This window comes from Dermacentor andersoni, chromosome 3 (genome assembly GCF_023375885.2).
Source record: "Dermacentor andersoni chromosome 3, qqDerAnde1_hic_scaffold, whole genome shotgun sequence".
NCBI lineage: Eukaryota > Metazoa > Arthropoda > Arachnida > Ixodida > Ixodidae > Dermacentor > Dermacentor andersoni.
Genome location: NC_092816.1, coordinates 128509617 through 128522139, shown reverse-complemented (window position 1 = coordinate 128522139; position 12523 = coordinate 128509617). Strand labels below are relative to the sequence as shown.

Genomic DNA, 12523 nt, shown 5'->3' with positions numbered 1-12523 from the left:
TTTTACATTTGCATTGTGTCTATGACAACCACGAAGCCATCGTCAGAGGAATCATCACTGCTGACATTGATGGTCGTTGGTCATTGGCGGCGTTGTTTTTCGCACCATTCCTCTTTCTATACCTGACAGCCACGAACACAGCCCACTGTGGGGCATGTGGCAGGCGCTGCCATTTTATAAGCGCAAGGCTATGGTTGCGATATGTGAAGGATGCGAAAACATATGGAGAGTTCTGCAAGAACCTTACTTGGGTCGCCTTCCTTCGTAGGAGTTTATGGTCCGGATGATGATGGCGTTCAACTAAACAGTGAGAACACAAGGTGAACCCCGTACATACGCTTCGGTGAGCGTCTTGCCATCCGCGACACCACTTAGGTACATTAAGGTGCACCGAAGTCAGCTCACTAACATGGGAACTGGGTGGGTGCAGGAAGACTGCCGCTATATGGCGACTGCCTGGTTGCTAATGGAGCCGGAGCGACCATTCCGACACCGGATCCGGCTGTCTGCCCTTTCGCGGCACACGAGACCTAGAAGCATCACCGCCACGAGGAAGGCCAAGGCTGCAAGGGACCGGAAGAGGTTGTCGTACGAGCCCATTTTGTCTCGAAAGAATCCTGCGAGAATTGACATGTCAGTATTCACACGTAAAACCTAAAAGCGTATTCTAAAGAAAAAAGAAAAAAAAGTCATTAGCCATTCGACTCTGCGAAGATGCATGGCCAGCAAACCTCTTTGGCACATGACACAGAATTTTGAAGACGAGCCCGAACTTAGTTACCCTGATTGTTATGTACATTCGCGTCGACGATTGAACTGCCGCCCCGAGGAGCTGGAGGAAACTATACACGCATGACTTCCGACGGTACCGCCAACACGGGAGAACGGAAGGAAAGGAAAGTATATACGGAAGGGTGCTTGAAACGCCGGGAAAGAAAGGGTAGTGCAAATGTACAAATGGCCAACGCGAGTCATAGTGTACTATCTGTTCTTCTCAGCTCAATATCTGATAAGGGTTCTATTTGGACCCAAGATATTAAGCTTATTTTTGCAAGTTGGCGGAGCCATTGAAGCCTGCTTCACCTCCGCCGCGGGTCTGCCCGGTATTTCACTATCACCGCGATCGGCCCAGGGTTCTTGTACACGCAGAACAAAAATACACGGAACCTTGGCCATCAACAGCGTCGATGTAAAAGGTTAAATGATTTAATAAGCTGCACATTGCTTGGACAGAATAAACGTACCCATGCAGCTTAGCCCCGGGTGTCGGAACGAAATGTTTTTCGTGGTGGTTTTTGTTTTGTCCCACTGAAAAAAAGTTCCGTTCCGGCTCTGCTGCGGAACGAAAAAAAAAGGCGATCTGTAACGATTTCCGACGGCTTTGATTCGCCTGCAAGAATTTCGGAGCAAGGTAACGATGAAGACAGTAATTATTTTTCACAATAGGTAAATTATAAATTCTCAGATCATGCTCCCTGCCTTGAGTCAAGGCACTTAGCATATCAGAAGCAGCACGTCATCGATTGTACTCGCCGAAATAGGGGACCGCTGTTCCGATTAAACGAAGTTAAGCGAGCCTAAACGGAAGATAGAACTTCACAAACAAAATATTGCACGCTATGGTGTTGGGCTGCTAAGCACGAGGTCGCGAGATCGAGTCCCTGCCACGGCGGCCGCATTTCGATGGGGGCGAAATGCGAAACCACCCATGTACTTAGATTTAGGTGCACGTTAAAGATCCCCAGGTGGTCTAAATTTGCGGAGTCCTCCACTACGGCGTGCCTCGTAATCAGAAAGTGGTTTTGGCACGTAAAACCCCATAATTTAATTTTTTTTAATATTGTACCCTTAGAAAAACGAAATGGTCAGCTCTTCAGCGCGCAGGGCCTGTGTTTTCCTACGATACCGATCTGCTCGTGCATGGTGAGGCTGGCTTAGATTGGTTGAACGCTTGACGGGCTATCACTCGCACTATGCTTGCCTGAAATACGCACTTGTGCGGGCCCCTCAGATACGCGCTAATGCTGACGTTGCCTGACGTCGGTTGTTTTGGAGACTTTCCGCTTGAACCGACAACCGATAAAAATATGTCGATTTCACTACGAAAAAAATAATAAATAATGTTTAAATAATGTTTAAATAAATAAATAATCAAAATCAATAAAAGTAAAAAATAAATCATATTTTTTGTTTCTTTCCGACACACTGCCATAGCATGGCCAAAGGAACATCCCGTAAGCACGCTAATAATTGCATATGTTTTGAGTACGAGTGTAAGGGAAATTACAACGAATTTAAACGAAAACGATTTAGATTCCGTTAGGGTAACGCGGCAAGCCTACGGAAAATGTATAGAATTATTGAAGAGACGCACAGAACGGTTCATTAGGGCTGGCGTCCTGACATTTGTTAGTGTGTTTACTGTCATGTACAAGTTGCATAATATCCGTAATGGCATCGAACATGTTCCCTGGTTTTGATGGGAAATTATTCATTCGAAATTAGGCGCCATAAACGTGGACCCAAATTACTTAACAAGTTGTTAGCCACTAGTTCGCGGAGCTTTTGTTTCGTATAAACCCACAGCACAATCATAAATACGGAAAATAATTTTCCCCTAAGTGTTTACCCTTAATTTATCTGTTATTCGAAAAACTGCGGATACATGGCAAGAGTGCAAACACACTTTCTCTAACGCTAGGAAACGAAGACAACAGCGTCAACAATTACAGTAAGCTACATTTCTACACCCCCTCTCCCCCTGTGTACCTCTACAATTTCACGGCTACTCTACAATTTTGAAAGCAGGTTCAATGTTTGATAATAATAAGGACGGCCTTCTAACTGAATACTTAGTGACGTCAATGAACCCTAGCAAAATGAAACAACAATAAGTAACGCTTGTGCACGAAGCACAGTACATATTTGTATTTATTGACACCTCTTCTTAAAAAACCCTTCTGCGTTGCTAGCGTTAATATTTTGCAAAGGTAGAATGAGAAACGATATGGACACGCGAGAAACGGAAGGGACTTCGCTAACTTCCGCCTTACTCCTCGAGATTACTAATTTTCCAAACTTTTTGTTGTTCTGTGTTGCAGCCGTTTTCCGACCTCAGCGCCTCCGACTCCAGGAGGGCGATTTAGAAAGTGTCAGGCGGGCTAAACTTGGTTTCTTTCGCCTTGTGCTGACCGCCTATCGGGAATGAACTTATGTAACCAAAATACGAAATATGATCACGGGCTTTCCTTGTTTCATTAGCTAAAAATCACCAAGGCGTCATCTCATGGGTCGTTGACAAAGCTTGACTTGCATGGTCCGCGAGCAAATAGTGGTTCACACGTGCAACGATGATTGGGGGACGGCGTTCGCGGCCCTGAACACTTCTACAGCCTCTTCAATACTTGTTAGATGTGTTAACCTATCGGTGCCGAGCGTTCTATGGTTTCATGTTAGCTTAGTATTTGCAGGATTATTATATTCTCGATTGCGCGCACATTTGTTCGAATCACATTAATGCAAAATCTCTGCATGCTCGAGAATCGGTCTACTTCCCGGCTCCTTGCACACCTCTCAAAAAGGCAGCATTTTGCTTGCAATAATTTGTATTTCTTACACTTCCGGCACATCGTCGCCGACTTCCAGGAAGCCACATTCACGCTATCGCTAGAATCATGCTTGACGGATCAAGAGCAATGAATAGAAGTTAGAAAATAAAATTCTTACAAATGCCCAGAATGCATTTCTTTCCCGCGTGTTATCCCAAGTCTAGAACCATGAATCGTCAATTAAGTTTCCTGAGGCCATGTGTTCTTATCCTAGATATCTTCGTTATTGAGCCCTTTCAGAATTTCAAGATGCACTACGCACAGTGAATTAATTACATAAATTCACGAGACACGCGGTGAGAAGTGCACATACCCACAGCGCGATTTCTAACGCAGTATCCGTGCACTGCATGTTTTTGTTCTTTTTTCGCTTCCTTAGGCTAATGACAGCTAGAAGGGCTACAGGGATAGAAGGCATGCACGCAGTAAACATGTTACTGTTTTCACCACAAATGTTAAGTGTTTGAAATAATTGGTATTTCGGAAAGCAAATATTCGGCCAATATACCTTAAACTATTGTCTGTGTTGAAGGGCTCATTATTGATAATATTAGGCTATGCTTGTTTCTAACAGCCAATCTTGCAGCAATAGACTGGAACATACGTGCACGTTTGATAGCGCTGCTTTCAATATGGGTGTGCCAAAGAGAACTAACTTGGCAACCATGTAGTGTTTAAGACACCACAGCAACGTTTAACCTACCTACGATGGCCGGGGTTCCCAACAGCAGAGGAAGCATCGCCACCCCAGTGACGCCCATGGCGGCCGCAATGTGCTCGATGCCAAGGTAGTCTGCCACGAGGACGCCCTTCATGGTCACGAGGCAACCGAGTTCCGCCGCAGCCACGAAGCTGACCAACCACACGCCTACCACCGAGTGTACGTGAGGCAAGACCATGCATGCAAGCGCTGTGACCACGTGGCACAGTGCCACCAGTGCGCTGCGGCTCAGGTAGCCCCGGTCCGCGGCCAGTGGCAATAATAGTTTCCCGATGAGCCCCGCCAGCGAGATGCACGTGATCATGTGCTTGGCTTGGGTAATCGTCCATCCTTTGTCTATGGCATAGTCCACGATGATCGTCGACAGAAGCATGTCGCCGTAGTCGCACAGCACAAACGCCGGAAGGAAGGCGTAAAATATCGGGGCCTTCAGTGGCGCGAAAACGGCGCAGAGTGACTCTGTGCATAAACTCTGCGTCTTGCACGGCTCCGCTTGCGATTCGCCACTCGCCTTGAGATCGATTTCGACGGCCAGTGGACGCACGTTTTCTGCGTTGTGGACAGACAGTGCCTGTAACAGAGTCATGTTGTAGGAATTATCAGATAAAAAGGACTATAATGGAAAGCTCTGAATTGCAGTAAGTCACCGCACAATCTTTGGTGACCGCTCAACTTCCCCATTGCGTTGACTTATTGCCTGAAGCATAGCCAGAAATACGTATCGATGAAACTCCGGTTATTAGGGTGAAGGTTAAGTGGTTTTTTGATTGAACAAAACAGTCCTCTTGGGGAGACTCAACCCCGCAGTCAATGATCACACAGTTTCATCAATTGAGACAATGCTTTCAGTTGCTCCGCACCTTGCGATTGCGCGGAGCGATTATAGGAGACGTCAACGAGCCCTCAGGCAGTTCGTCATCGTGTCTCTTCGACGACAGGCGATGTTTGCTGTACACATCCTACAGCGTGAACTTCAAATGCTGTCACCGTTGTCTGCTTCCGCAGATGGTAATTTGTCTACACCTGCGACTTCAGTTCTCTAGAGATTGTAACAGGCTAAGAAGACTATCTAGGGGCATTTTGGCTGTCATGTCAACTGTTTGTTTGTACGAACGGTGCTGGTCACGACGATGCCGCTTTCGTCCAATTGCCAATGTCAGCGAAGTTAGCGGCGCAATGAATTGAGGCAGTGAAAAGAATTATTTTTATCGCAATATACAGTGGTCAGACAACTTTCGTGATACTAATTTGAGAGCCCGGTGGATTAGATGTCATAATACGACCACTCTTCCGCTAACGCTCCTTGAATTGCCGTCGTCGCAAGTGCCAGCCGTTGCCGTTGAAGTTGAACAAAAAAACAATGAAGAAGATCTATATATGAGACGTTTATTGCGCGTGGCACAGTGTAGGCTCAGGCGTTCCAGTTACATCTACTACGCAGTGGTAGCAACTGCTGTTATGTAGACGATTTCTTTTAACCCTCCAATCTGTGAACAATCCCTAAAGTGGACTAAATTAATGATACGAATAATGAAAAGCTAATAAAGCAATATTACCCCTTGCCGTTCAATGTCTAGACAGCGCGTGGCGGTTACACTGGCCGCCACCCCACAAAATAAAATGACGTTCACGCTTGCCGAACGAACGCATCGGATTGTGGCCACCACGGCCACGAAACCAGTGGTTTTGCCCGAACGAGTCATCACCAGCGATGGCGCAACTGCAAATGAACTCGAAAGGATAAGGGCCAATGGCGACCCTACTCCTTCGTGTTTCTTTTCAACTATATATGTAAAGGCAATATACCTCTTCTATGCTGATCAAGTACATGCAACAAAATGTAGTTATTCATTTCTGAACCAAAAACTTATAACTTCCAACATAAAATATTCTACACTAATGCTCATCGAATCGTTAAGAATGGTGAGTTAGATATAACACATATATTGATTTAGTTTATTTTATTAGATTTACCCGCTCACTGGGTCCCACTGGGTAAGCGCCTGCTCTTGGCGAATTGTACAGAAAAGCATCCCACTATGATGCCTAGATAAAGCCATAACTGAGCGTGTCGGCTCACACACAACTAAAAAGGACACCTAGCTGTTATCAATATCGTGAAACATATTTTACAGGTTCTTTGATTCAATTCATATTCCTAGATATATACATTCGGCTATTCCAATGGAAGTCTGCCCGTTCTTGCCCAATCCTCCAGAATGGGTACGCGCCGCTGTAACACAAGAGCTAAACAATCGTTAAATGTTAATCGATACGTGTACTTTTCTGTGGATACACCTGTTATCACCCATCTTCCCCAGACAAGAGAGAAAAGTCATAAGGGAAATGCAGCGAGGCCAACCAGGCTGAGCCCGGTAGGCCACGCTGCACTCGTGAGAGGGAGAAGGGGATAGAAATCTGTGAAATAACAGTGACAATCCCACTTTGCATTGACACTCGCACAATCAAGTGTTTATCGCTGAGTCAATCACAAGCGGACATATAGGCTCGGGCATACCAAGAAGTGTGCCAGCACTTTTGCGTCTTTTTACACAGCAGACGTATTAGGCCGCGGTCCCAAGGCCTTTTCTTCTGGGAAAGCCCTGACAACTAATTGCCCTGAAGCTGCCCGAAAGACTATGCTGTCTCCTTCGGATGCTGGGCCGTCACACAACACATGTTTCATCATTTTAATGCACTGCATGTGCTGCAATTGGCGCCACCCGCCATTGCAATTAGGAGTGATAGGCGGTTGTGAAAGAACCTCTTAGTCGTAGGTGACACAGTAACTTTTTGTCCCGTGCAGTAAACTTCCTCTACAAGCAACATATTGTTACGTGGAAGCAAAGTAGGTTAACTATTTACACGGCGTATCTATAAGGGGCTGCAAGTATTGGTCAACACGGAAGCCAGCCAAGATCAAGCAAGGCACGTAGTCGCCCTCTGAACGACCAGAGGCAGCTCATGGGTATGACCCACTAAATCTGAGTGTCCACGCCATCTCCTGAGAATAGCACCTAGCAACATATTGCCTTGGTCGTTGTGCATCGCCGCGGATATGTGTAGCACTTCATTCACACAATTTGATATTTGCATTTCGGCAAGGCTATTGAGCGATGGAATGCGTAAATACAAAAATTAAATGACAATTAAGTTGGGATCTTTGTGGTGGATAAGCATGAATGTTCCACGAGATTAGAGGTTACAATACAACCCCGTTTGCTCTTTCTCAACTTGCCCAATTTTATATTCTTGTAAGTTTCAATGAGTATTTTAGTATTACATACCGTTATTAGCATACATGGTGCTGCCGTTGTTCTTCTACTCCGATCATTAGCTTAAGCCCATTAGTTTAGGTCCCTGCACTGAGCGTATCGGGCACAATAACGTGATGACAAGATTTTATGCGCCATGAATTATTTTGTGGAAAGCAAAGTGTCAAGCAATTCGAGGAGCGCCGAAATACAGTTGTGAAGAGAAAAATATGATATTTTGCATTTAAAACCTCTGAGCTAAACTCTTCAGATTGTCACTGCTGCATTATGCCCGGCGCTAGTCTAAGGCAGCAGTGCCTTCAACAAGCTCTACCATGTTATGTAATTCGCACCGTATAACCGCCTAGCTTGTACAGAAGTTGCCTTTTCCAAGAACAAATAAAGCACCAAGCATGAAGCCAATGAATGCATACGAGTTTTTCAGCTGCGGTTGAAATTGAAATGTAGAAGAGCTAGTAATGATGAAAAGAGGAAAGGAAACTGGGCGGAAGAAATACTGGCCACCACTGGGGACGAAATCGTAACGCGAAGGTTGTAGGTTCGGTGCCCGCCGTCGGCATTCGGTCTACTTTCATCCCACTCCTTTTGTTCATTGCTTTTCTACATTTCAATTCAACAACAGCCAGTTACCCCGTGTGTTTTCTGTAGCTTCATTGTCTGCAGGCAATATATGGTCGTGATGCGCAAAAATCAAGAACCCTCTGTTTTCCGTTCTGCCAGTATTTCAAGAATGTATTACAAGTAAGCAATATACATCAACCTGTGTGTCGAAATACGTGGGCGCTGCTGAAACAAAAGTTTTAATAATGGGTTGGGAAGTTACTCCAACGAATGGCTTGGTATACCACTGCAAGAATAATATATAACAATAGGTGAAAAGATTAGAGAAAAGAAAGAAAAATACACACACGCGTCCACTGGCACACAAACCCGGAAATGAGCACTCGCGAGCTCCATGAGATAAACATTGTTTCAGGTGAAGCTTCGTGGAACCATAGATAAACAAAATGTTATCTATTTCGGTGGCGCAGTCAAACGCGCAGATAAGGACAACATTTTGATTATTGACAGTGCCATAAAGATCAACTTTACACTTTGTTCCCATTATGGTGCTTATTGCTGCTCCTTCCAGAGTTTGTGTGCGAGTGGAAGCGTGTGCGTCTCTCTTTTTTCTTTCTCTCGTCCTGCGACCTTTTGTAATATATTGAATCTTCACAGGATGCCAAGCCTTTCACTCAGCTAACCTCTCCACCTATTAATAAAATGTCTCTTACTACCACGCATGTATTTTGACGTACCGTTTAATGTTCTGATGTTCCCAGTTTCCTTTTGTACATTTTCGGAATACGCCCTTTGGGTGCACGGTGGCAGGCTATCTGGTGTGGATAACGTAAAATGACAAGGCGTGTTCGAGTCACTATTGTACTTTGCTAGTGATAGGGCACAACGCTGCAGCAGCATTTTGAACAGTTTAGCTCAGAGAATCCATATGCAGTGTGTCACATTTGTCTTGTTCACTACTGCTTGTGCTGTCGATAAAGCCATCTCTTAAGTTTCAGCCTGAAAGTTGCTTTTTTTCGTCTCCCCACTATACCCTCATGTTACGCATCCAAACATGTTTTTCTTTGCCCAAGTGACAGTACTTATGCCATCAAACGCGAATCGAAATAGCCGCTGCAAAAATTCAGTAACAATGGTCGGATGAGGGATGTCCTGTTGGAGTCGTCTTTTCGACAAGGGAGCTTTGTCGTGGTCAAGGTCCAGAAAAAGTCTAGTGCCCATGTCGGAACCTTGGCTCCAAGTCTGATAGATTCCTTAGTTGACCCCTTTCGATCATTTTAAGGCTTTCTCAGCTTGTTAACCTCTGTCCATGAATTTCTACTGGAAGAAGGAAGTCCGTAGGAATCCGCCAGAACCTACCACTGAAGGTAGCTGCTGTCCCCTTGCTTCCTTTCTGCCAGTGGTGCAACAGTTGATGGGTCTCGGATTTCTCAGCAGCATGATGAAGACCATGACGTTCATAACTATTCCGCCGAGCAACAGCATGCCACCTTGGAAGCCGTAGGATTTGAAGAGGAAAGTCAGTATAGGAGGAAATACTAAACCTGAAAGGGACCAGCCTACAAACTTGGAACCAGTGGCGACTCCTCGATACTTCATGAAGAATGTAGCATTGTAAACAGACAGCATAATCACCATGATTCCGGAGCCAATACCTAGTAGGATAAAAATTTTCGTTATTAGAATTGTGCGGGGCTCAAGTAACCATCGTACTGATATTAGTAGTTGCAAGCATAGGACTTTAGCACGACGAATACAATAATGCTTGAGGTTTGCTGTTAAGCCTGAGGTCACGGGTGCGTTCCTCTGCCGCGGTGGCCGTGTTAACGTGAGCGCGAAATGCAAAAACGCTTGCGCAGTTTTATCTTCAGAGCCACGTAAAGAACCATAGGTGGTACAGCATAATCGGCAGCCCTCCAATAGGGCACCTCTAATAACCTCACTGTTACCTTGTGATGTTACGCCCCGTCAATCAGTAGTGATAATAAGAATAAATGAATTTTGTAGTTATTGTATAAGGAAATAAAAATAATATAGACGACATGAACGGGCGAATGCCGGCACCAGTTTTCTTGGTTGTAATCCCCACGTGCGCCTTCTTTACAGCTCATAACGCAGTTCATCTATGCGATAGGGCAGTCAGATACCAGGAAATTTAGAGTTAGGGGATTTCATAGAGCGACTCCCAGCCATTTGCGCATGAAAAATTACTAGCACCGAGGTCATGGGTCCTCAAATGCCGAAGTATAGGCGCATTCTTTGTGTGTGTGTGTGTACTTGAAAAGCTGAACGTTGTATATACAGAGTGTACGATACTCACCGCTTCACCTTATGTACGTTTGGTAGCCGCAAGAGGATAAATCTCATCATGTTGATAATTATGATACCTGCATGTTATATTTCACAATTTTCGAGTGTGCTTAGCCGAAATCGAACAAATGTCTCAGCGCTTCCTGTTAAAGAAGCTTATACTCAGTAGAGTTTTAATACGCGAAGCATTTATTGCACACAGTTTTAAACTAAAGGCGCAAACATAGCTTAGACAACTCAGCTACTTTGTCACTTGCACCGAGAGGTTGGCTTACTACGTCCGTCTGTAGGTTTGCAACGCAACGGTAACCACTGAAACGGGCCTTAGGGATCTTCCACTATGTGTTCGCGATCAGCAGCTGCAGAGCAACGGAAATAGAAACACGTGCTTCCTATCAACATCTAGATTGCATACTATGGCTACAAAACAGAATTTCTGTTAAAAGCATTACGCATGGGAAAAGTGCTCAACCAGCGTTAGAAAGGTAGACAAACACAAAGTGGAAAGTTGGAACCAAGAGCTTGTTTGCATGCGAGGTTTTTCCTTAGCAATGCATTACTATGGCACGGATTTATGCGAGGATATTAGTACCCCCCTTTTGTAACAGTATCTTCTTTCCACGGCAATTCCTTTGCTGGAATCAGCAATTTCTGGTAAAAACCATATAATACATAAAGGGGCCCTAACCAGAAAAAGAAGCCGTGAGGTGTATTGGTACATTCCGCTTATACAATATCATAAACTCACTGTTATCATGAAATAAAACTTGTTAAGTCCAAGCAAACGCAAGAACAAGACCAGTGGCGACGCCACACTGTAGTTTTCACACTGGCACCCCTCGACAGCTCGAATATGGACCATGTCTGCTGAGACCTGAATAACATACTATGCGTAAAAATTCGAAGTAAGCCAAACACTAAGCTTATTGATCTTTCAAAGTTTAGCTTCGCCATAACAGTGCGAATACGAGAATAAAATATTGAAATATATTGGGGTATACTGGCGTACAGGCACTAAAATCGCACCGCAAAATAAGAAAGCGGTAGTTGCGCTTTCTTTTTCTGATAAAAGTAGGAACGTTGTAACGCCTAAGTTAGAGGAACGAAGATCTTAAACAATATCTTACCAGTCTAAATTTATTCATTCTTTATTGTTTCTGCTTAATTTGCCTTCAAATAGCACTATGCGTAAGCTGAAGCAATGTTTAATGATCCCTGCGAAAAACGCCAAGCTTGCCAGTAACAGTTCATGTACCTTATACCTCAGTGAAAAAAAAAAGAGAAAATAAAAAGGGGGTTTCCAAGGAAGCTTCCCGGGAAGATACTTCTGACTTGCAAAAATACCGTGCTTTGGTGTATTCTAGTACCGTGAAATGTTGCAGGTATACAATGAGCTCAGGCATACTTATTGTTCAAGACAATTACTTACCGTAAATGACCCCCATGGTTAAAGACATTGCTTGGATATTAGGAGCGAATGCGGACAGTACAAAGCCCACCCAAGAGAATAGTCCGCCTATCAATGTAAGGTTGTGCATGGATACGGTTCGTTGTAGAACTGCGAGTATGAGACCTAGAAAATAAAACAGGCAAAGAAACAAACTTTCCCATGTACACTACATAACCAAAACGCCAGAACAAAAAGTGATTAATAGCAACACATTCTCCTATGCATTAGAAATTTGTCAGACACCGAAGTTAGTCAAATATGCAAAGTTAGTTGCACTATTCATCAAATTCCCAATGTCGGCACGGCCACCAAAGGGGCAAGTCACCAGGAGGAGCAACGCCATATTGAATTCTTCGAACCCATGGGCGCCTTATGCCCGGAACTGTACACTCTTTTCTCTACTCATATCTTGGATAGCGGCAGAAAGCTACAGGTGCGCATGTCGAATTTCAATCAAGGAATAAAAAATTGCAGCAGAACCCACCTCGCAGTGAATTTCAATTTATGGCGATCAGCACTGGAGATGTTTAACGACACAGCGTATTGTGAAATTATTCCCGTTTGTGTAGGCTCATCCTCCAATCGTCTGCCACTGCTA

General features: G+C 44.5%; 1 protein-coding gene and 1 pseudogene across 1 annotated transcript; one reads left to right on the top strand and one right to left on the bottom strand.

Moving 5' to 3' along the window:
- Positions 1-243: 243 nt before the first annotated feature.
- LOC126525287 (monocarboxylate transporter 12-B-like) lies at positions 244-9821 on the bottom strand. Its single transcript, XM_055067474.2, has 3 exons — positions 9525-9821; positions 4312-4900; positions 244-617 (listed from the first exon to the last, which is right to left on the bottom strand). Exons 1-3 carry the CDS (start codon positions 9801-9803, stop codon positions 442-444), a joined length of 1044 nt encoding a protein of 347 aa, XP_054923449.2. The 5' UTR covers positions 9804-9821; the 3' UTR covers positions 244-441.
- Positions 958-1137, top strand: LOC126525324 (U2 spliceosomal RNA; annotated as a pseudogene).
- Positions 9822-12523: the final 2702 nt, after the last annotated feature.

Bases quoted from the DNA above. Each gene is read 5' to 3' on its own strand.
- LOC126525287 (XM_055067474.2), bottom strand. From the start codon at position 9,803: ATGGTGATTATGCTGTCTGTTTACAATGCTACATTCTTCATGAAGTAT. The intron at 4,901-9,524 runs GTAGGTTCTGGC...ACTCTGTTACAG, and splicing joins GACAGCAGCTACCTTCAGTG to GCACTGTCTGTCCACAACGC. The intron at 618-4,311 runs GTAGGTTAAACG...CAATTCTCGCAG, and splicing joins GGGAACCCCGGCCATCGTAG to GATTCTTTCGAGACAAAATG.